At 54.2% G+C, this 22,985-nt stretch overlaps 1 protein-coding gene across 4 annotated transcripts; it reads right to left on the bottom strand.

The window, feature by feature from the left end:
* Nucleotides 1-225: 225 nt before the first annotated feature.
* RRBP1 (ribosome binding protein 1) lies at nt 226-22,946 on the bottom strand. 4 transcript variants are annotated; one of them, XM_084202267.1, is made up of 23 exons: nt 22,866-22,946; nt 16,758-17,459; nt 13,875-14,023; nt 13,553-13,675; nt 12,642-12,794; nt 12,028-12,146; nt 11,110-11,263; nt 9,361-9,499; nt 8,847-9,034; nt 8,661-8,698; nt 7,457-7,547; nt 6,823-6,915; nt 6,395-6,487; nt 6,213-6,293; nt 6,024-6,113; nt 5,508-5,600; nt 4,552-4,623; nt 4,281-4,376; nt 3,743-3,826; nt 2,174-2,257; nt 1,635-1,733; nt 1,056-1,199; nt 226-777 (listed from the first exon to the last, which is right to left on the bottom strand). In XM_084202267.1, exons 2-23 carry the CDS (start codon nt 17,437-17,439, stop codon nt 739-741), a joined length of 2,904 nt encoding a protein of 967 aa, XP_084058393.1. In that variant the 5' UTR covers nt 17,440-17,459; nt 22,866-22,946; the 3' UTR covers nt 226-738. The 4 variants fall into 4 exon arrangements, with proteins under 4 accessions (XP_084058393.1, XP_084058395.1, XP_084058394.1 ...); XM_084202269.1 differs by lacking the exon at nt 1,056-1,199; XM_084202268.1 differs by lacking the exon at nt 2,174-2,257.
* Nucleotides 22,947-22,985: the final 39 nt, after the last annotated feature.

The raw sequence follows: 22,985 nt of genomic DNA, 5'->3' as shown, positions 1-22,985 counted from the left end.
TCTGCCAAATCCCACACAGGGAGGCCAGCCCTGGACCAACAGTGGGAAAACATAGTGGGAACAAACAGTTTATCTCCTTTGCTTGCAGTGAATAAAAACCAGGGGACAGCTCCTGGCCAAAGCAAAGTCCTTCTTCAGTGACCCCAAAGCCCTACCTGGCTTGCAAACTTAAAATAACCCAACACAAACAAACCTCCAAGAAAAATAAAGCAAGGACAAGCTCTCTTCTCTACTTCATTTTAATTGCATCGACACCCAGAAATACACGTGCCAAGAGCCACCCAGCCAAGAGGGCATCCTTCCACGGTGGGTCTTACTTTCACACTCCTTTCACTCAAAAAAAAAAAAAAAGAAAAAAAGAAAATAAAAAGGAAAAAATATATAATTATAATTGCACTGGTTGATGTACAAGCACAGTCTGTTCCCTTTTCACACACTGGTGGGTTCTGCTGGAACAGGAGGGTGAAGCCCCAGCACGTGCCCGGCGTTGCCACAGCAGCTCCCCAGGAAATGAAGAGTTGTACAAAACAGTATGAAGATTTTCTTACAAACTGCAGTGTTTACTGGTTGGTTTTTTGGATTTTTTTTTTGTATGTTTTCTTGTAAGTTTCAAAACTAGGTTTTGGGTCACTAATGGCTTGTATCTTTTATCTACAGTAAATTTAGCATAAATTTTTATTTTTAGGAATGTGTAAGGCATTTTGGTAAGTTAACTGTAAGGTCCAGGGTGAAGACTCATCAAACTGAAGTCCCTTCCTTTGAACTGTCCTCTTTCCCCTGGAGAACAAAAAAAGAAGTGGGTTACTCAGCTGGCCTCACCCTTATTCTCACAGCAGCTCAAGGCCCAAAGCATTTCACAGCTGGGCCAGGTCCTGCCTGTGGGGCAGGGAGGGCCTTGACCACCATCTCGTGTGCTCTCAGCCTTTCCCAAAAGGCACCCACATGGTTTCTGGCAGCAAGGACCACCTTGCCCCCACTCTTAAACCCCTGCCTGCTGCACACTGCCCCAGGGCCTCCACCAGCATCAAGGGCAGGGACATGGCCACCACCAGTACCATTTCCTGAAGCTGTTCTTTCAACTTCTTCACCATTTCCCTCTCTTTGGCCAGTTGGTCTTGGGAAACCTTCAGTAGCTCCTGTAGTTTGGTTGCTGCCTGGCCCAGGTCCTTTGTTAATTTTTTCTCTTTTTCAAGTCTTTCCTACATGGCAGTCAAAAGAAGGCACCTGCCTGAGCCTCCCTTCGCCACCTGGTGACCTTCCCCCCTTCAAAACACCTCAGGCCACCTCGGGTCTGCATCAAGCTGTCTCAGTGACCACAGGCCAGGGGAACACCCAGTTCCCACCTCAACAGGGAGAACAGGCACTCCCAAAGCTCTCTCTGGAGATGCCATGGGCTGGGACTGGATGGTGTGAAAAGCCCAGCCTGTGAGTGTTTGCTCAGGGCATCACACTGACTCAGCCTGCAGGGATGCAGTGGCTGTGGCGCTGCTGTCCTTCTGCCACACTGGAGCTCTCAGCCCTCTCCTGCAGGGTAACCATGGGATGGGCCTCGCTCCCCAATCCTCAGAAATTATAAATCATGCCCATAGTCCTGCTCACACGTGACTTTTGCTGTCGTGGCACAGCCAACTCACCTTGAGATGCTGAACCTCCTCCTTGTCTGAAGCTGCTGCGTGTTCAGCCAGTCTCAGCTTTTCCAGCTCTGCTTGCAAGTTGCGTGCCAAGCTCTGGGCCTGCAAAGGGACACACTCAGTGAGCACAGAAGCCAACATCTCCCACACATCCTGCTCCAGCCACCCCGAGTGCCTGCTGGGTGTGTCCTGCTGAGGAGCTGCAGACACACAAGGCATTGCTTCCACCAGGGAGATGGCATTTCTCACTTGGAGCAGCAGGAAACCCAGCTCAAGCCCGTAACCCTCAAAGGAAAAAGCTGGCACAAGACATGGTGGGGTTGGGAGAGCTGAACTTGAGGGGCCATTGATGCCACATTAGCACAGCTGCTGTAAGAACTCCTGCAGATGTGGGAGGGAACGTCTCACAGTGATGTCTGAGGTGTGGACAGTGATGGGGAAAAGCCTTCAGATTAATTCTTCCAATTAATTCTGAGCTTCATTAGCAGCCAAGAATCCAGGAAGGCTTTGCACACCCTGGTATCCTCCTTGCCCACACCCACCTCCTCCAGCTCCCGTGCCAGCTTTTGCCGCAGCATTTGCTCCTTCTCCGCCAGCGTTTCGTTCTGCTCCAGCTGGGTTTTCAACTGTGTTGAGAAGAGGGGAAAACACCCAGAAATTGCATTTTAAAAAGATTCAAGAAATGAGCTAGCAGGGACACCAGCAAGAGAGCTGGGCTGGACAGAAGAAATAAAAACAGAAGCTTCCCCCACAGCTCCAAAGGGCAATAGGTACAAGCATTCCCCCTCTGCAGGGAGATTGCTGATAGCACTGCCCAGTTTTGCTTGCTCCTCAGGCAGCACCAGCTGGGATGTGGGATGAGAGGCATCCCATAGAGAAAGATGTGCCCCATGACTGGGAGAAGGCTCCACAGTTAACAGGATTAAAGGAGAAAGACAGAGCACTGCCCCTGGTCAGAGGTGTCAGCCTGGAAGGGAACAGCTGCTGCTAATGCCCTCAGCCCAGCTGCAGCAGGATTTATGGAGCCCCTGTAACCCTAATCCTTCCTGGCTGGGAAAGGATCCCAGCACAGCTCTGCCAGGGGGGTGTCCCCTTCCTCTGAAGAGACCCTGAACCCCACAGGGCGCTGTCACATGGCAGTGCTGTCCTGCCTGCATCCCCCAAAGCTTCCCAAGGGGAACAGCCTGGTGAAAGCCAGCTGCCATGGGAAAGGACACATGGTTAATGCATTCTCAGCATCAAGGACTCCAACAGGGGTGCTGGGCTGGCTGTCCCCCAACAGGCTGGGACACAACACAGCTGAGTCAGCCCTGAGCAGCGCTGTGTGCAGTGCTCCATGCAGTGAGAGATGGTGACACAGGACATGGGACATGGTTAAAGGTCAGAGCCTCCCCAGGAGTGGCCTCAACACCCTCACCTCAAGAGGTGCAGGCTCACTTGGCTCAGATGGTAACCCCACTACTCCTCCCTCCTGTACATGGCTCTTTGCCTCACTCAGCTGCTTCCTGACCTGAGGGATGAGCAGCAAGCCTGGCTCAGTGACACATCCATGTGTCACAGCCTTCCCACGAGCCACAGGGGCCTACAGATAAAGCCTGCCAGCTTTTTGGCCTGCACACCAGCTGGAATGCTTGGGAAACCACCTCAGTTTCTGCCAGAGCAGGACAGTGGAATCTCACCAGGGCAGCTGCAGGGGTGCAGAGCAAATGATTCTACTTCATCTGCTCAGAGATGGATGGATGGATGGATGGATGGATGGATGGATGGATGGATGGATGGATGGACACCCAAACCCCTGCCTCAGGGTGGTGTTGTGGTGACAAGTGTCCAGTGGTGGGGCAGCTGGCTTTTTCTGCTACACACCAGCTTGAGCAAGCCTTGCTGCTCTCCCTTCCCACCCCATCACAGGAGGAAAGACAGGCAAATAAAAATCTCCTCCTGGGTCCCAGCAAACACCTCTGAACGTGTGGTCCCCAGCAGCACCAGGTTAGCCCATGCAGTGGCTGTGCCTTCCTGCCCTCTCCCAGCCCACAGGAAGGCTGCTGGCCCCACAGCTGCTTTGCAAGCCAGCCCCAAGGAGCCAGCAGGGCATTCCCAGGGTCCCTCCTTACCAGGGCCAGCTCCTTGCTCTGCTTCTGTGTTTCGGTCTTTGCTGCCTCCAGCTGCTCCTGGGACTCTGACAAGAGCAGCCTCAACTGCCAAAGAAAGGGAAAAAACCCAACTCCTTTTATGCACTTGGTTTAGGAACTCTTTGGCCCAAGGAAGCTTTTTTATGATGTGACATCTTCCCAAAGAGGTCACGGTGTCATCACATGCTGATGTGCCTGCTGATGCCTGCTCAGGCAAATACAGCCATGGGACAGGTCTGTCTCACCTGAGCCACAGAAACCACACAGGCCACCCAGGAGCAGGCGACAGCACCTCCACAGAGATCTCCCTGACCCATCACCTTGCCCATGATTCTTGGCTTTAGGAGTCTACAACCCAGACTGGAGCAAACATCTCCATCTGTTTTCCTCTTTCTTTGCAAAGCTGCAGATCCCTGGGAGCATCCCAGATGCTCAGGGCATTCCTCAAATCCTCAAAAGGTGCATGGGTGGGGAGTCAGGGTTAGAAAAAGCTGAAGAAGGCAGCAGCCTCCACACTTACAGCTTCAACTTCTTTTGTGTAGTTCTGGCGCTCGGAGCTGGCTGTCTCCAAGTGATTTTCCAGTTGTGTTTCCAGAAGAGAGGTGTATTCCTTTAGCTGCATTAACAGACAGGAAAGCAGGAGGGGGTTGATTGTGTGAGGTCCAACACATCCCAAACATCCTATGGCTAAAGGCAAGTCAGGAGATGGGGCTTGACTCAACCTGAGCACAGCCGGCACCTCTGGCACCCGTGCAGAGACCAAAAACCCCTCCCTCCCCAAAAACCCTCACCTGATCTGTGCTCTGCAGATCTGCTTTCAACTTCTCCACCACACCTTCCAGGGATTTCAGCTGCAGGTGTGACTGAAGCAGAAAGGATCAGAGAAGGACACTGAGCACCTTTGGCTCAATCCCCACCCTTCCCACTTCATCCTGTACCCATCCAAGGGGAGCTCCATGGAAGAGCTCTTTCCCAGGGAGGACAAGTCTAACACACACAGGCCATAAATGGTGGAGCAAGGCAACAGCTGTTGCCTGCAGCATTTCAGATGGCTGCAGTCAGGTTTCAACACCCGAGAAACCATCACAAGACTTAGCACAAGCTTCCTGCTGAAAGCACTTTTTGGTCTGGAAGCAGCAATTTTCCAATGAGGTGGCATGGACTTCATTATTAAGAAAGGCCAAGCTGCCAGACAAAGCACTTAAAGCCAGGCTGGTTTTTGAAGAGGACTCTGCAGATGCTGAAGTGTCTGGAAAGGAGGAATTCACCTCCTCTCCACCGAGAGGCAGGATTGCTCTGGGAGCTGCCCTAGGCACCAGATGTTCTTCCCATCAGCAGCCACGTCACCCTGTGCAATCCCACAGCAGCCCTGAGCAGTGCTGGCACTGCAGGAGCCAGCAGTGGGCTGAGAAATCAAACATCTCTTGTACAACAACTTCCCCCACCTCCCTGCAGTCCCAGTTAACTCCAAAACCCCACATGATGGATAGGGAGCAGACAGACCATGAAAAACAGCTCAATCTCAGCTCTGCATTCAAGAGGGAAGATTCTACCTGAGGTGGGCTTTTTGTCAGCTGGCTTGGTGACAGGAGGGGTAGATTTGGGGAGAAAAGAAAGTTCCTGTGTCTCAGTGTGCACAGCTGGCAGGAACACTGAGGGCCACCAACCAATTTATAGCCAACAGATCCCCTTCTCCTGGAAGTCCAGCTCCAGGAGCACCAAACCCAGCTGTGTCAGCAACACACACCTTTTGGAGCTCCTCTTCAGAGGCTGTGAGCTTTGCCTTCCACACCTGCTCCTCCTCCTCCACGCTCTTCTGCAGGTTTCGCAGCATCCCTTCCTGTGGGCAAAGCCTCAGCTGAGCCCAAACCTCCTGCAGCCCCCAGCAGGCTGAGCAGTGAAAGGGCTGGAAGCTCAAAAGCCTCTCCAAGGATTTGGGCCAAACAACAGAATTAGAATCAGGTGGGGCTGGGGGCTCCTAATCCCTATTCTGGCTCAACCAGCCCAGCCATCAGAGCCCTTGCAGTGTCTCATTCCATCACCACCAGCAAGGTTTCCAACACAATCAGGCTGAAGAAGAGCTCTAGAAATTCACCTTTACCCTGTTCCTCTGTCTCACTGACAAATACTCCTCCACACAGCAGCTCCCCCAACACACCAAGGGATGCCCACCCTGAGCTCATGGGCAGCCTGGGCTGACAGGAGACATCTCCAGAGGGGTTTCCAGTGGGAAGCCAACACAGTGCAAAGGGCAGGAACTTACAGTCTCTGCGAGGATCGTTCTGTACTGCTCACACTCTGCCTGTAAAGTGCTTTGCGCTTCCTCTGCCTCTTTTAATTTAAGAGCTGAATCCTAAAAGGAGAGGGAAAAAAAGGAGAGAGAGAGATGAAAAGAAGAAACGTGTGACCCTCCAGCACACCCTCACCCCTCCACTTTCCAGCCATCACTTACTGGTGGCTCTGTTGTGATCATCTGCTGCTTTAGCACATCCACAGTCTTCTCCTTAAACTCCTGTAGCCACGTGTCATAATCCTGAGCTCGGAAAAAAGAGAACAAGACAGAAGGAGGAAGATTAGACCTCTCTCTTTCCCATGTGGAGAGGCTCTGGGGAGGGCTGAGGAAGCCTGTCCCACCTGCTGTGAGGACACAGTGACTCCTGGGAGGGCGGAGAGCAGCGTCTGCTTGGTTCGTGTCTGGAGCGCGTCCAGCTGCTGGGCCAGCTCTTCCTGAAAGAGGGACAAACTGCAATGGACGGAGCTCTTGGGCACCTGCTGGCCAGCCTGACAACACTGGTCCTGCTTTTCTGTGCCTGCAGGGCTGGGGAAACCAGCCAACACAGAAAACTGCTGGTGCTGGGAACCAAAATAGCATCACTTCCAGTTCCACCATGTCCCTGGTTCCCCAACCATAACCAGTATCAGGGATGCACTGCCCTCAAGAAAAATTTTGGAGAAGCTTGCAGAAGAGTTGGGCCAGCACTCTTCCTAAGTAGGCAGGCCTCCCTGGTGCCTTGGGGAAGCTGAATGTTTCCCTTCCAACACCAGGGCAATGCCAGGCTCACCTTTGCTTTGGTAGCAGCAAGCAGCTTTTCCTCACACGCCTTCTCCACCGTGGTCAGCGCTTCCATCGCCTTCCAGTTCTTTTCCCGAAGGTCCTGTAGAGACCACACAGAGAGGGCAATAAGCCACACAAAGCTGCTTGCTGGCACTGCAGGGGATTTCAAAGCCACTGCTAAGGGAACTGGGTTTGGTCAGGAGTTTGTCCATAAGCATTCCTTCCTCCCCAGTCCTTCCAGTGGCTCCACACACCCCATGGCTCTGGCAGTGCCCTGGGTGGCACAGGAGCTCCAGAAGCAAGCTCAGGATGCCTGCAGGAGACACAGGCCAAGTGCAGGGATGCAAGGTGGCCTCCACACAAGTGACACCACCTTGCACAGAGGGATAAGGAGCAGAGGAGCAGGAAGGTGTGAAGGAGCCTTCTCAGAGATTGCCTTGGCCCCACCAGGGTAGGATCTCTCTGGCTTACCAGGCCCTAAACCTTCCAAGAGAACAAGGGGCAGACATGTCACCTCAGGCACCCCACCAGGGGTATTCCTGCTCTCTGGCAGATGAGGCAATGCCTCCAGGGCTCTGTGGGGCTGGAAGAGCCTCTGGCAACACCCTGGAGCCATCAGTAGGTGTCTGTCACTCACTCACGTTGTTTTTCACCTTCTGCTGCTCCACTGCCTCCCGCAGCTGTGTGGCTTCCCTTTCCAAGGCTGAGAGCTGGTTTGTCTTCTCCTGGAGTCTGGAAGGGCAAGATGCAGGAGTGAGCCTGAGCAGTCACCCCCCTCACGGGCAGCAAGCTCCCGAGATGGAGACACAGCCCTTCCTATCCTGGTCTGCTCTGGGATCTACACACAGCAGGAGGAAGAGGGAGCAGGACTAAAAACCACAGCCATGGCAATACTGGAGTGGGATCTGGTTCTCTACCCCCTTACCAGCAATAAAAAGCAATCACTTAACTGGCTGGCTGTACACACACAAAAAGATGAAGAAGCAGCCTGATGCAAAGGCCAGGAATTCTGGCTTGCACAACTGGGGCTGCTCCTATCTGTGGCTCATTAGGCTGAGAGAGCCCACAGCTCTGCATTTCATCCCACTGTCTGGAGAAACCCTAAATCAGGGCTGCCAACCAGACAGCAGAAAGCTGCAGGTTCCCTCCACCCCTCAGATCCCCCATCTGCCGTGAAGGAACCCTCAGTTTGAGCAAACCAAGGTTCAGGTCCCTGAGAAGAACCACACACATCTCAGGCTCTCAGGACAACTCAACAGCTGCCTTCTTTAGAGGGATGCTGGATACTTGTTGGCAATGGGGGCATCTGAGAAATCTTTCCCCCGTGCAGAGCATGGCTCTTCTTGGAGGTGCCCAGCACAGGGACAAGGAATAACAGGCAGGACTCTTGACAAGGGAAACTCCAGTTAAATGCCAGGAAACCTTTCTGTGCTGGGAGGTGGGGGAAGAGGTTATCAAAGACTGGAATAGGCACCCAGAGTGGTGGTGAATCTCCATCCCTGGTGATATCTGGAAACATCTTCAAAAAACTTCCTCTGGTTGGCTCAGCCTTGAGCAGGGACTTGCACCAGAGACATCCACACCCAGCACCAACACCAGCAGAACCTCCTGTTCTGTAGGAGTGGTCAGACTCCATGTGCTGCCAGCAATTCAGTGCCACTTCAGAATGGACTGGCTGTTATATGGGGCCAGCATCAGAGCCAATTAATATTTTAATTGAAAATAAAGCCCCAAGCCTGCCTGGAAGGCAGGAAACCCTCAGCCACAGGCTCAGTGATCTAGGAAGCCTGGGACACATGGACAGCAAGCTGGAGGTGCCACTGCAAGGTGTGCACCTGCACGCACCTTGACTGCAGCTGCTTCATTTCTGCTTCATTGGCTGCCTGGAAGAGAGAAAGCACTTTGATGACCTGCCCCAGGCATGTGACACAGGTCAGCCCTTCCTGTGGCATCCCAGAGCAAAGACTCAGGGATTGTGCAAGCAGTGTCACCCACTCCCCTCCTCCCATCCCAGTTAAACGAGCACACAACCTGAAGGTCTCTGTCTTTTTCTGCCTCCCGCATCTGGCCTGCCTCCAGCAGAGCTTCAATGGACTTGATCCTCTCCAGAAGCTTTGCATTCTCTGAGCTGGCATCCTGCAGTTTGCCTTTCACACTGTCCAACTCCAGCAGCTTACTTTTAACCTCTGCCTCGGAGCTCAGCAGCTTGGCCTGCAGCTCTGTTGGAGGGAAGGGTGACAAACACAGTAGGGCAGGTGCAAACAAACCTGGACACTCCTCACCCTGCTCTGCCCACGCAGGATCTTAGCCAAAGAAGCATTCCTTGGCCAAGGATGCTTTGAGGAGGCACAGAAAGGGCAGGCAGGGATGCAGGCCAGCACAGGAGAGGGACAGAACCACAGACCAGCCCATGTCTTGCTCACACCAAAACCAGGCACCCTAACTCATCCCTGGATCTATTTGTCCTGCCCCAAGTGGTTCCTCCAAGCTCTCAAAGTCTCCAGTCAGCCCTACAGCCCTCCCCATGCCGATCCCAGCTCCTCACCAGCAATGCTCTGCTGCTGCCCTTTGGTCTTTTCTGCATCTGCCAAGAGGCTCTTGTAGCTGCTCTGGGTTTTGCGGAGCTCGTCGCTGACCTCGTCCAGCCTCTTCTGCAGCATCACCTCTGCCTCCCGTTGGTAAGCCTGCAGGGCAGGAAGAGAAGGTTTCCTGGAGTGTGACAGACACCCCAGCCAGTTTGAAGCAAAGCATAATCTTATTTTTAAGCTGTGTTTCGGGGGATTGAAGTCATCCTCCCGCCACGCTCCCCCTGCGCACGGAGCACCCTGCGTTGTGCCCACATTTTATCCCGTGCCAGCCCTCACATTGGGAAGCAGACAGCATCCAAATGTCTCAGTCCTGGGCCAATTCCACGGCCAAACTCTCCTCTGGAGAGCTCTGAAAAACCTCCCAGAGCCCTGGTTCAAACCGCCCCAGCCCAGCAGGGAGAGGTGTTGGCACAGGGCCTTGCACAGCACAGACACCCAACCACGTTTCCACAGGAGGAGGAATTGTCTGTGCAATTTGGGCCAGGGAATACTTTTTATTTTCCATCATGGAAAGCAGCAAGGAAGAGGCTGGCAAGGGCAAGCATTTTGAGGGGGAAGGCAAAGAGGGAGGAGGATGAGTTGCAGCTTTAAAGGTAAAAGTGGCACTCTTGCAGAAGGAGAAAAATTGCTTTGCATGGAGGGGACAGAAAAAGGCAAACCAGCAGGCCTGTCTCTGTCCAAGGGATGCTTTCAGCACCACCAGGAAAGCAGAGCTGCTCTGGTTTTTGAGGATTTGACTCAATATCCTCAGCTCAGAGCTCCAGGTGTTACTGTGGAACACATTCTCCCAAGCACCTTAAGCACATCCCTGACTTTAGAGTCAGCTAGTGTGATGTATTTAATTAGCATTAAGGTGTGCAGCGAGCTGACAGCTCTGGAGTTCTCCCAAAAGTATGTCTAGGAGCTCCTGCTTTGAGTCAGAGAGGCAGCTCCTGCCTTCACACCAGCTGTGAGCTCACATCACCCTCCTTGCCCTCACCTGCAAAAGCAGAAGGAGCCAAATGCAGCACACCAAAATGAGAGCTACATCCTCAGGCACACAAAAAATTAAGAGCAAGGATATGGAAGGTCCCTTGCTCTAGGAACTCCACTACAAAACTATTTTGGCATGTGCAGATAAAGGTTTCTTCTACCACAGCCCTTTCGAAGAGGCCAGAGCAATTCAGAGACATCCCTCACCCTGTCTGCTACACCAGATTAATGCTCCCAGCACACATCTTAGCAACATCCCAGCAGGATCCCAGCAGGAGCACTGTCAACATCCCAAGAAAATGCTATTCCCTGTGTGAGTACAGCCTGCCTGCTAGAAACACACCTCTGTGTGCTCAGAGGCTCTGCTTGGGAGGTGTCCTTTCAACACCCCTAAAACCCCCAAACCCAGCCACTCCCTGCTGGCAACCAAAAAAGCCACAAGCTCCATCTCCTACACCAGGGAGAGAGAGCAACAAGCTTAAAACCAGCTGAGTTTGAGAGAAAGAGCACCTGCAGAAGAATGGCCTCAACCAGGGCATGCTGCTCCCAGGGCTCTGACGGTGATGCTCTGACAAGGGGGACAGGGAATGTGACAAGCTAATGGGGTGGAGAGCAATTAGGAAGCCTGCCAGGCAGCTTCCTTCCTAGCCATGGACATCCATGTCCCCCCTAGCATGGATCCATTCAGCTACCCAGCCCTGCAAGGGGACAGGGTGTGCCAGTGCCTGCCTGACCTGCAGCTGCTCGATTCGCTTCTCCGAGGCCGTCGCTTTGATTTCCCAGCTCTTCCTCTGCTGCTCCTCTTGCTGCAGCACCTCTGACTTCTCAGACAGCTCTTTCATCAGCTTGCTGCACTCCTGCCTCAACTTGGCCAGCTCAGCATTTTGCCTGCAGCAACAGAAGCAGGATTATTTCGGCCCACAGGCCAGCCAAGCCTCCCTGGTGCTGGTCGGGGGAAACGCATCCTCCTGTGGGCCTGATCCAGGACTTGAAATGGTGAACTTTGTTTGCCTGTTTCCAGGACACTCCTGGTCCTTCGGGGAGGGGGTGGAAAGAGCCAACAAATCACTTTTTAAAAGCCCTGTTTCAGTCACAGGAGACATTCCTTTCTTATGAAGTAGAGGACACATGGATCTGTGTTCCCAGACACAAGAGGAAGCACTACAGCTGGAGTCCACTCTGTAATTATTTGCCTGCTGTTAATCACCAGTCATTTCAGACTGTCTATATAAAGGAGTGTGAAATTCTTCTACCTAGCTCCTATTTGTTCTGTTCTCTGTAGCATCACTCCCATCAATGAGCTGGCAGCATTTCTTCTCAAGTTTGAGAGTATGAGCTCCCTTATGGGGGAAAAACACCACGGTGCCTTCTGATGGGCTCTCCCCCTCCACTGCCTGTTGGATCTGGCATCAGCACAGGTGACCCCAAAGGAGAGAGGGATTCCCTGCCCTTTCACTTGACAAGAAGTGTTGTTTCATCCTAGTTTCTCATGGTGTACCCCCAAAAACCATTTGGCAAGCTCTTCCTCCCTCATTCCCTCCTCCACCTCCAGCTAGCTGGGGTGTCTGTAGAAGTACCTTTGGGAAAGGGGGTGGTCAAGCCAAGGTCTGCCAGAGGGCAGCCCCAGGCTCTGCCCCTCCTCCCAGCCTTACTTGCTTTCCATCTGGCTGGTGGCCTGGTTGAGGGCATCCCTCAGGATGGAGTTCTCCTGCTGCAGGCGAGCCAGCTGCGTGTTGGGGCCGTTCTCCAGCTGTTCCTGCAGGGTCCGGATCTAGAGGAGCCCAACAGGGGTTAATGCCACCAGCAGCCCTTCTGCTGCCCCTGTCAAAGCCCAGGAGATGAGCAGGAGGGACTGGCAATGCAGGGGAGTGTGTGCTGATGCTGACAGCCCTCAGGGGTGTGATATCCCGTGAAGATGCTCCAAATGTGCCTCTTCTCCAAAGAGGTTTGGAGGGTGCTTAAAGGGACTGGGGGAAGGCAGTATTTAGGGAGTGTGGGGCGTATTAAGCGGCTCTTAGAGGGGTGTGGGGGGACCTGAAGGGGTTTGGGAAGGGATCTGGGGGAGTTTAAGGGGTGTTTAGGGGGCCTAAAAGGGGTTTTGGGGGGAAATTCAGCACCATGGCCCAGGAGCACCACAGGCTCTCGCCCCTACCCGAGGCACTCGCCCCCTCACATGGCTCAGCCTTCTCCAGAATGTCACACATGTGCCACCAGCAGCCACCTGGCAGAGGAAGGAGGCAGGTGCAGAGCACAGCCTGGGGCTCACCTTGCCCTGGAGCTGCTGGGTCTCGCTGACATGGTCCTGGTAGCTGGCCTGCATCCGCGCCTGCACAGCCACGATCTCCCGCTCGCGCGCCAGCAGCTGCTCCTTCAGCTTGCCCTCCACGGCCACAGCCTTGCCCCGCTCAGCTGCCAGCTCCTTCCAGGAAAGGAGGCTCCCAGTTAGTCCTCAGAGCACAGGTCTCCCCATTTTAAGAGGATGTGGCCTCCTAGCTCAGCAGACTACAAAGTTTAGCCCTTTCGCTGCTGCCCCCACGCCCAGGTACATTTAGCACTTACATTTCCTCCTGCATTTTGTTTTGGGCTCTGTGGCCACTGGATGCCACTGTTGTTCCATGTTGGGCCAGCTAAGAGAAAGGAGTAAGACAGCCTGGAATTTTATTTTCTTCCCCCAGGATAAATAGCATCACGCAACGTTTGGGGCAAAGCAGAAGAATTAAGCAGATGGACTTGACAGCCACAAGTTCAGCGTGGCAGGGATCTGTTGTGCCTTCTACACCCAAAAAGAGGCGGGGGCAGTGGGCCGAGTCAGAGAAGGGCACTGTAAATAGGATCAGGTTCCTTACAAAGGCACCATCTCAGCTCAGGGGAGCTGAAATAGGGAAGGATTTGTTTTTCTCCCTGGAGGAGAAGAAAGCTGCACTCTCTCACAGAAAGGGTTTTCCCCTGCTTCTCCCTGCGGTTCTTTGGGCTGGCACCTCCCCAAACTGGAGCAGCCCCAACAGAGGAGGGCAGGGGGGGGAGATGTCCTCTGCTTTTTGGGAAGAAAACAGCCAACAGGTGAAGGGGCCAAAGAGCCCCATCAGGGGGCTGAGATGTGGGGAGCAGGAGGCACATGGAGAGCCACCAAGAGCAGAGGCCACAGCGGGGATGCCAGGAGGGCCACCCAGGGCTTACCTTGCTCAGCTCCCGCAGTTTGTTCCTGGCAGCAGCTGCATCCTCCTGCTCAGCAGAGAGCTGCTTCTCCTTCTCCTCCAGCTGCCGTTTCAGGACAGCAACTGGGTCACCTTTCTGCGTGGCCTGCCAGCATGGGGTGGCACATCAGTGGGGACCACCACCTTCAGAACCATCCCTTCATCCCACACACACAGGGGACATCCTGCCCTCTGTTCCAGGGGAAAATTCAGCTCCCTTCTCCCAGACACCCTCAGGGCCAGCCCGCCTGAAAATGGGGTGCTTCCCCTCCCCTTGCACTTCCTGAGGCTCAGCAGAGCCCTACCGTGTGCCAGGTGTCCTGGATGATTCCTGCTTTCTCCGTCAGGATCTCGATGAGCTGCTGGGCCTCCCCCTCACTGAACACCATGCTGCTGACCGTGGACACCAGTGTCTTGTAGGGCAGGTACAGGGCCCCATCCGAATCTGTAGGTGCTAGGGAGGAGAGAGGAGGGATTGGGACTTCTGGGGACAACAGCAGAAATACTGTAGTATCTCAGCTGGCTTCAAGCCCACAGCTGCCATCTCAAACCATCATCCAACCCAGATTTCCAGAGTCACATTTGGTACCTCTCTGAGTGGGAACAGTGAGAGAAGTGCTGGAGATGACACCACACACGTGCTCCTTGAGTCAGCTGTCACCTCTGCCTGGTTCAACAATTAGTCCCAGCACCTGCCATCACCCTCTACCAAACTGAGAGACTCCCAGCAGGAGCTGGGAGTGCTTTGCCAGTGCCAGGGGGCTCAGACATGTCGGGCATCAGAAGCTGGACCACAGCAAACACAACCTTGCTGAAGGATGTCACAGCATGCAGTGGTGCCGGTGACAGTGAGGTCATCTGCCACCTTTCACCAGCCAAGTTTGTTCCAGCTCTTTGCTAAGGGAGCAACATGACTCCAACCCTTCCCCTGCTAACCTGGGAAGGCCAGGGAGCATCAGGGACCATGATGCTGTTGTAGGACCTCAGTGCACGATACACAGAGGCAGGGGTTCCTTGCATGTATCTGTGGCCCTGTGGGCTCCTTTTCCTAGAAAACCACAGAAGGAAAAGCAGTTTGGAGCCCAGTAGCTCCAGAGCCCCTGAAGTCATTAACACCAGAGTCTCTTGAACACAAAGCTTTGGATGCCCCAAGCAGCAAGGTTCAAAGAAGAAGAAGGAGGAGGAAGTGCTGCAGGTGTTGGAGATTCTCCTCTAGAGAATGGACCCCATGCTGGACAAGGTTCCTCCCAAAGACTGCAGCCCATGGAAGGCCCCACACTGGAGCAGGAGAAAAGTGTGAGGAGGAAAGAGCTTGCAGGGAGTGGCTGTAACTAACTGACCACAGTCCCCATCCTCCTGCACCACTCAGGGATGGGAAGTAGAGGAGTCAGGAGGGAAGGAGTAAAGCTGAGCCTTCCCTGAAGGGAAGGCATTGTTTTCACTTCTAAAAAAAAAACCCCTCTGTTTCCAATCTATTTTAATGGGGAATAAATTAGTTTTCCCCAAGTGGAGTCTGTCTGGCCAGTGACAGCAACTGCTAAGTGATCTCTGGTAGATCCATCTGGAAAAGCAGTGCCAAGCCCTGGCAGCAGCCGTGTCTGTGTCCCCAGCCACAGCCACTTCCCAGCAGGGCACACCTCCTTGTGCCACCAGGGCCCGAGGCTTGGCTCACACTTTACTCATGCTGGCAAGTGCAGGGCTGCAGGACAGCACACGGCATCCCCTGGCTCAGCCCTGCAGCATGCAGGGACACACCGAGCGGAATTCCGCCCCTCTCCAGGTGGAGTCGCAGGAGAAAAATACCCCAAGCCATTCCTGTCAGGTTTGCCATTTGTTTCAGTGCTGAGGATGTGCCCTTGGGCACTCTGAACACCCATTTTTATCTGCCACAGAATAATTTGTTCCTTTGCATTTGAGGAGGAGAGACCACAGCTGCTGAAAACACGTTGGTCAAACTGCAGTTGGCCCCATGGCACAAATCCTACCAAGAGCTTTCCTTTCCAAAATCCCACAGGAGCAGCTAACACATCACTCTTCACTTTCAGGACATGCAGGACTGGCACTTCATACCCAAGGGAATCTAAGTTTGGAGCACCCAGAAACCTCCCAGCTTAACAAATGCTAAAAGCTCATCTCCCAGCCACATTCCCTCAGCTGTTACAGCTTGGATTTAGGGATTGGATTTGTGTGTTTTTCACAGGGGTGCATACAACAAACCAGTCACCTCAGTTTCCCAGGCCCACCACCCCTGCAATACCCTCCAGGAGCAGCTTCTCCAATCATTCCAAACCCCATCACTGTGTGGAGATGGTCTTCAGTAAAATCCTTCCCTCAGCAGAGCAGATTCAAGGGGTTTAACCCATCTCTGAAACCCAGCAGCAGCAAATGCCCTGCTGAGTAGCAGGCCCTCTTCCAAAATGTCGGTGTGGAAACTGCCAGGCTGCACAGCAGGTTTGGATGTGCTGCAGAAGGGCAGCAAGAAGGGGTGTCTTTTTAGTTTGGTGGGTTGTTTGGTTTTTTTTTGTAAAGAAATAAGGAAATCTATACATATCACATGACATCTTTGAGAACACCTGAGAGATTTCTGCCATGTGTCCACATGGGAACCCTTCCACAGGTCTGAAAGCACTCACGCCTTTAGTGCCTGTAATTATCACTTAACCAAAAATAAAACCCAAACTGTTCCCACTGGTACAATGAGAGGCAAGAATCCAGCAAGAGAGCTGATTTTCCCCTCCCTACACCTTTTTTATACTTTGCAGAGTTCAGGACCACCTGATCTTTTCCATCTCTGAGTCAATCAAGTAAGGCACGACTTATGATGGGTAAGCTTTCCCTTTCCTCTGAGAGACACAAAGTCACTTCCCTCTAATTACTCTACAATCAATCCCCTCTGCTTGAAGAATCCTTCTTCACCTCCACCAAAGGAGGAGGAAACACTAGCAGTGACCAAGTGTGGGAGAACTCTGTGCTTTTAACAGTCAGGGTTCTATGGGGAAAGCACCTCATCCTGGCCTTCCACCCAGATGTGCAGCAGCTTGGCAGCTGTCCCTCTGCCAGGACAGGGACATGCAGCTCTCATTCACTCCCATCTGCAGAGCCCGTAACACAAAGCCCAGAGGAACCTGTAACTCTCCAACACCCGTGTGCTGAACCAAAGGGATACAGGCAGAGGAATCTGGCCTCACCTGGCTCACTCTTCTTCTTGGATGCAGCCTTCTTCTTGGCAGGTCCATCATGCTTCTGGTCCTCCTGGGCTGGGAGAGCCTCGCTTTTCTTGACAGTGACAGAGCTGATGACTGGAGCACTTTGCTGAGTGCCAACTGGGGGCACTGCCACAACAGGCACCTCCTTGGGGGCCACCTCCCGCACGGGAGAACTTTTGGGGATGCTGACAGGGGGTGGAGCCAGCACCGGACTAGGAGCAGGCTCTACCTTTGCCACCTTCTTCTCCTTCTTCCTCTTCTCCTTAGGTGATGGCACGGGTTTCTCCTTTTCCTGGGGGACAACTGCCACCGCTGGGACCGGAGTCTCAACTGTTACAGGCTCGGGGACCACAGCAGGCTCAGGAACCACCTCCTTGGGAGGGTCCGTCACTTCCTGAGTAAGCTGCTGCTCTGGGATCTTTCCATTCAGTTTCTCTTCCTTTTTCTTCGCTTTTCCTTTTTTCTCAACTGGTTTCTCTTTCTTCTTTTTCTCTAATTTCTGCTGCTGGGTCTTCTCAAGCTCCTTGCGTTGCTTGGCCAAAGCTTCCTCGTAAGATGTCTCCTTCATGGAGAAGGTGGACACCAGGAAGATCCCAATGGCTGAGATCACCATGAAGCCTCCAAAGACCATAACACCCAGCGTCTGAGGGTCGTACACATCCATCCTGCCTCGCTCTTCTGTGCCTGCAAGACACCAGGACAACAGTTAGGGGCAGCAGGGGAGGAAAGAAATGCAATGGCTTTTCTGAGAAGGATCTTCACATGGGCATCTGTGCCTTCCACTGGGAAGAGGAACACTCCAGATTCACATAGCTCAGCCTGACCTGCCTGCACACCCACGAGTTTGTGCTCCTCTGCTACACTGCCCATGCACAGGGGTCCAGTTGTACCTCAGTGACTAAATTTCATCTCCAGAAGAACCAGAGAGAAGGAAATAAAAAGAGGGATGCTATCAGACAGCCACGAGCCTCATTCTACGTCCAGTGGGGTGGTTTTGTATAACCCTAAGCCATACCTGCAGCAGTAAGAGAGCCCACTTTCAGACTGCTGGGAGCAGGTTGGCCAAAATCTGGGCTTTCCCTGGAGGACCTGGCTTTTTCACTGCCCCCAGATGCATATCCAGGTGTCATCTTTGGGATAAAATATCCCCCTGGGAGGAGAAAACTTTGCAGCAGCCCTTCCCTCTTCCCTTTCCCTGCTGAGCAGCAGCAGAGACCACGCTGCCTGCTCTGAGCACTGGCCAGCAGGGTTCAGCCACACCTGGGGAAAGATGCTGCCATCTCCACTCCTCTCAATGGCTACTTGAACCTATCCTGGTTTCAAAGCCAATTTTTCTGGCGCATCCACATGTTTCACCCACCAGGGCATCACTTCCATGCGGCTCTGATGTGGCTCACAATCCCCCAGATGCTGGTGTCAGGCAGTTAATCTGGGAAGGGACATTTTCCAGGAGTTGCCATGGCTGTGGTTCCTCAGCACTGTTACTCAAAACAGAGTGAGCAAAATGCAGGAAGTCCTCAGCTACCAGGAGCTCTCATCCCCACGATTAACTGTTGACATTATCGAATTTCCTCTTTAAGGGGGTGTGGGTCGAGGAGGGAGGGAGGAAGGGAGGGACGGGCTGGAAGGGGAGGAGGCAAAAATCAGACCAAAACTAAGGAGATCAGCATCTTTTCAAACCTCAGTGCTTGCAGGGAGACACCCCGGAGGTCCTTCCTTTCCAAGAGCTGGAGCAGCAAACTTGAATCTGCAGCTCAAAACTGCTCGAGGTGGGGACAGTGCAGTGAAAACTCATCTCCAGCTCCCAAGTAGGGGGTGCAGAGCTGGGAGGTGCTGCAATCTCCCGCTGGAGATACCCAATCTGCCTGGGAAAGGATGTTCTAACCAGCAGCCCAGCTCTCCCTGCCCACCTCTCCAAGGTAAAGCAGCAGAGAGAGAAGCTGGCAGGCAGGAAGGCTCTCCATGCCAGCTGGAACCAGCCAGCCCTGTCAGGGCCAATTTTCTACCCCAGGGCACTGCTGGAGATCCCAGCTGATACTGCAGGCATCACTTATTACTATTTCACATCCACCCTGGCCATTTGGCACTTAAATGGCCTCAGCCCACTCTATCCCAGCACATCAGGTGCCAAATCATTGCCTCCTGACTACGGAGCATTGCTTTGGGATGTCCCAACCAGGACAGACAGATAATTCCTAACCTACAGTGTGAAAAGACTGGAATTCCTCTCCCTGTCAGTAAATAAAAAGCAGGGCTAGAGAACACATACCCCCAATCTTGTGCTGGGTTTAGGGCTATACCAAAGCACCCAGGAGCTGTTTTAGGGCTGGAACAAGGTGACCTACATTCCTCACCCAGCAGCCCAAACATATTCGTAAAAATAAGCCTTGCCTGACCTCACAGTACCACAGTTTCAAATCTAGATAAAAAATCCACTGCTCCACCTTGGGGCAAGGGCATCCCCAAGTGCTGACAAACACACTCCAACCCCAGCAGCTGATACTGCCACCCTCCAAAGCAGCTTGATGGAGCCCACAGGGGATGGGAACGGGGCAAGAAATCCTAATCTCCACTAGGGAGGATGGGTGAGAGGACAGGGCTGGTGAGGTGTGTGAGATGGCAGCGCTGGATGTGGCATCATGGCACCAGAGCCGTTTGCCTGCCCCCTCCTTATCCCACAGGACTGTCCCCAGAAGCCCTTCCAGAGCCCCATACCCTCTGTCCCTGGCAGAGAGCCTCACCCAGCTCCATGGGCCCGCAGTAAAAGCTGCCTGTACCTTGCCTCCTGCTTTAAAGCCAGGCTGAGATAAGGATGTAAATGAGCACTAAAGTCCTTCCTAGCGAAACAAAAGCACCCCAGCAACCCTCTCCAGACCAAAAGCAATACAGGAACAAAGCAGCTGAAAGCTGGGAGGAGCTGTGGACCTGCAAAAGAGCCCTGGCAGCTGCCAGAGCTCCTGAGAGCAGCCGAGATGCTCAGAGAGGCCATCCAAGCTCCCACTGCTCGACCAGGGGAACCCCACGCTGCTCCTGAGGACAGATGTGCCAGCAGAAGATCCACAGGAAGGAGAGAGAGGTGTCAGCCAGGAAGTGATCCCTGCCAGCAGCACTTCCATGGCAAACCTTGGTGCTGTCCCAGCGCTCGTGCCCCGCAGCACCGGCTCCGAGGGAGGAGCGAGTTCGACCTGTAGGGTTCCTCCTGTGGTCGGGACTTGGCACGACCAGCCCAGCAACTTGTTCAGGGAAGAGCCCATCTCTCCAACGGGACACAGACACAGCCTTAAATCAAGCCAGGCTGGCCTTGGCATTTGGGGGATAAGGAAAAGTCTTCCTGCAGGAACTTCCTGGTGCAGAGATGCCAGAAGTGTTTATACCTCAGTGTGAGCAGCCAGGAGAGAAGCTCTGCTTCCTGACCTTGCCACCTTTGCCCTTCCAAGGGCTGGAAGTTTGCTCCTGGATTTGCAGAGCAACACACCATCCCCCTCGCAAGCACGAGTGCCCTTTGGCAGGAAAGCTCTCCAGGCATTTCCCACCTGGCCAAAGCCTTAGCCAGGACATGGCAAAATAGGGCACCAAAGGTAGTCTCATATGTACAGCTTGACAGCCACGCTTTGAAGAGGCTCAAAGACTTCAGGATCCTCCCTCCTGCAGCTTCTGGTCCTCCAGAGGGCATCACTCCTATGATGGCATTTTTCCACCTGCCTGGGAGAGGGCTGTGTGCCCAAGAACTGATCAGCAGTCATCAGAGTCCATGCTCAAAAAAACAAGTTCACATCCAACGCTGAGCACATTTACTTCCATGACGTTTCTGGAGCATCCTCCACTCCCCACCCAGCCAAAACAGCAGAAATCATCTAATGTCTCCATACACAAACTCCTTCCCCAAAACAGCTGGCCCAGGTAAAGCCTTTCCCCACATCAGAACAGAATAAGGTGAACTTCACTTTGTATTCACTTGGCCTTCTCATGTAAAGGAGCTGGCTGAAATGCTGCGCTCTGACTCTTCCACTCCTGTGGCTTTTTCCTGTTATCCATCAAGCTTCCCAAAATCCCAGATAACAGCCCAAGAGACCTGACCTCCCTCACCTCCCTGCACATGCAGCCACCTCTGTTTGACCTGAGCCAAAGTCCAACTCGCCCTAAGGAAGCAGAACCAGAAAAGCACTCAGCCCTGCTGATTTTTCAGCACTAAACAATTTCCAGGATGAACCAACCCACAGACATGTGACATGACAGCACCAGGGCCATGCTCAGTGTCTTGTGGTCACATTTGTCACTGACAGCTGTGTCAAAAACCAGGCTGGAACCGTGCCACCTGCTCAGCCTGTCCTCCCCTCTGTGACCATACATGAAATCCGTGGGAATTCAGCATCTTTAAGACCCAGCCCTCCACCAAGCCTCGTTTAAATCACACAGGCCACACAACAGGTGGGCAGGAGCAATGGGAGAGTCAGGTTGTGCAGTAACTACAGAGATCTTATTTCTTCCCACAGCCAAAGGAAAATACATGTCATCTCCTCCTGGTGTCGACAGCTGCTGCCTAGAGAAGATGCTCTTGGCAAGCAGGACACTGACCCCTGCACCCCAAGGCTTCCACTTTGCCATGGTGTGAAGGTGGCATCTCAGTTTAGAGCAATGCAGGAAGGGTGATGAGGGGCCAGAGGGCAGAGAGAGAACTGGGCTCACACAGACACGCTCTGCATAACCCAGAGCAATGCCTGCCTGTGAAGCTCCTGCAGCATCCCTTCCTCTACATATCCCAGCAGCTTAAAAAAAAGGAGGGAAAGAGCAAGGACAAGGGAACTGGGAGGCCAGATCAGCAGCAGCCCTGCCAGCAGATAAAAAAACAATCACCAGATACCTCTCCTGGAGTTTTTCTCTCCACCCTGTTGCAATAGAGACAAAAATTAAAAACAAACGAGAAAAGCTTGCACGCCGTGAGCAGATCCTGCCCACGTTGCCAGCAGCCTCTGTTTAAATACATTTTCTGTGTAAGTGACTGTGCACTTCCAGCCTCCCAGCAGCATGTGCTACTCCACACAGCAGCTCCAGATCAGCCCATCGTCAACAGTTATAGCTCGACTTAATTGAACGTGTCTTAGTGCTCCATTAGCTCTGGCAGCAGCAGCCAGCTGGCTTGTGCCTGCCAGCAGCGCTGCCAGCTCCCTTCCTCAGCCCAGGAGTGAGAAAACAGGCAGAAAATACATGTATATATAGGAGAAGAGTGTAACAGCACCACAACACAGCTGCAGCTTGACTAAACTCTGCAGCGGCTATTAGAAATCCTCTCTCCCCTCCCTAGCCCGAAGAGGCATTTCACCGCCGGTCCTCATCAGCTCCTCCCTGGGGATCACATCCCAGGTAGCCTCGACTCCTTCCAGCCGGTGCAGGGCTTCGACGAAGGTGAGAGCTGGCACTCCAGGCGCGGACACTTCTCCATCCCGCTCAGCCACGTGTGCAGCACACGCTCTTCCGCTGGACCGCGGGACCGCTTCCCCGGCGGGGCGAGGAGCGGGGCAGCCCCGCGGGAAGGCTGCTCGTGTCCCGGCTGCAGAGAGCCCACGGCGGGCGGGGGTCTCCGCCTGCGGGGTCGATGCCTCTGTCTAATAAAAGCTCCGCGCTGCCGGGGGGTCTCCGGGTGCCAGCAGAGTTTCGTCGGGGGGGGCTCAGTTAAGGAAAGAAAAGGGACAAGGGACAGCGGCCCGAGCGCCGGGACCTTCAGCGGGTTAATCAGATTAGCAATTGTCATCCGGCCGGCGCCGGGGCAGGACGGCGGCGCTCGGGGCCGGGGGCAGCGCGGGGCCCGGACCTCGCCCTGCCCGCACACGCCGCCATTCCGCGCTCAGGGCCATTCATCCGCCCGGCCCCGCCGCACGGACCGGACCCCGCGCCGGGACCGCCGCCGCCGCCCGCGCCGCACGGCTCCGCGCCGGGGCCGCCGCGCCTCGGGGCTCCCGCCCCGCTCCGAGCGCCGGGGCCGCGGCAGCGCCGGCCGGGGGGTCCCGCAGGCAGCGCGGGGGGATCGCGGAAGCGCTGGCCGGGGACGGGGCCGGGGTAAGGAAGGGCTGCCCTGCCGCCGCCCCTACCCACCCGTGCCGGGTCGCGGTCCCTCCTCGCCGCCGCGGCCGTGTGGAGTCGTGGCACTTTCCGCCGCTGTCTCGCCGGGCTCGGCCGCCGCGTCCCGCCCCGCCCCGTGGCGTCCCGCCCGCC

Source organism: Fringilla coelebs (assembly GCF_963513975.1).
Source record: "Fringilla coelebs genome assembly, chromosome: 3".
In the NCBI taxonomy this organism is placed as follows: Eukaryota; Metazoa; Chordata; class Aves; order Passeriformes; family Fringillidae; genus Fringilla; species Fringilla coelebs.
Note: the sequence above shows the minus strand (reverse complement) of the source record. Positions and strands in the feature narration are given on the sequence as shown.

What these genes read in the sequence shown, in the direction of transcription:
- RRBP1 (XM_084202267.1), bottom strand. Translation starts at nt 17,439, where the DNA reads ATGGATGTGTACGACCCTCAGACGCTGGGTGTTATGGTCTTTGGAGGC. An exon ending in AGCGAATCGAGCAGCTGCAG is followed by an intron (nt 9,500 to 11,109) that starts GTCAGGCAGGCA and finishes CCTGCCCTGCAG; the next exon opens with GCTTACCAACGGGAGGCAGA. An exon ending in GAACGATCCTCGCAGAGACT is followed by an intron (nt 5,601 to 6,023) that starts GTAAGTTCCTGC and finishes CTTTGCCCACAG; the next exon opens with GAAGGGATGCTGCGAAACCT.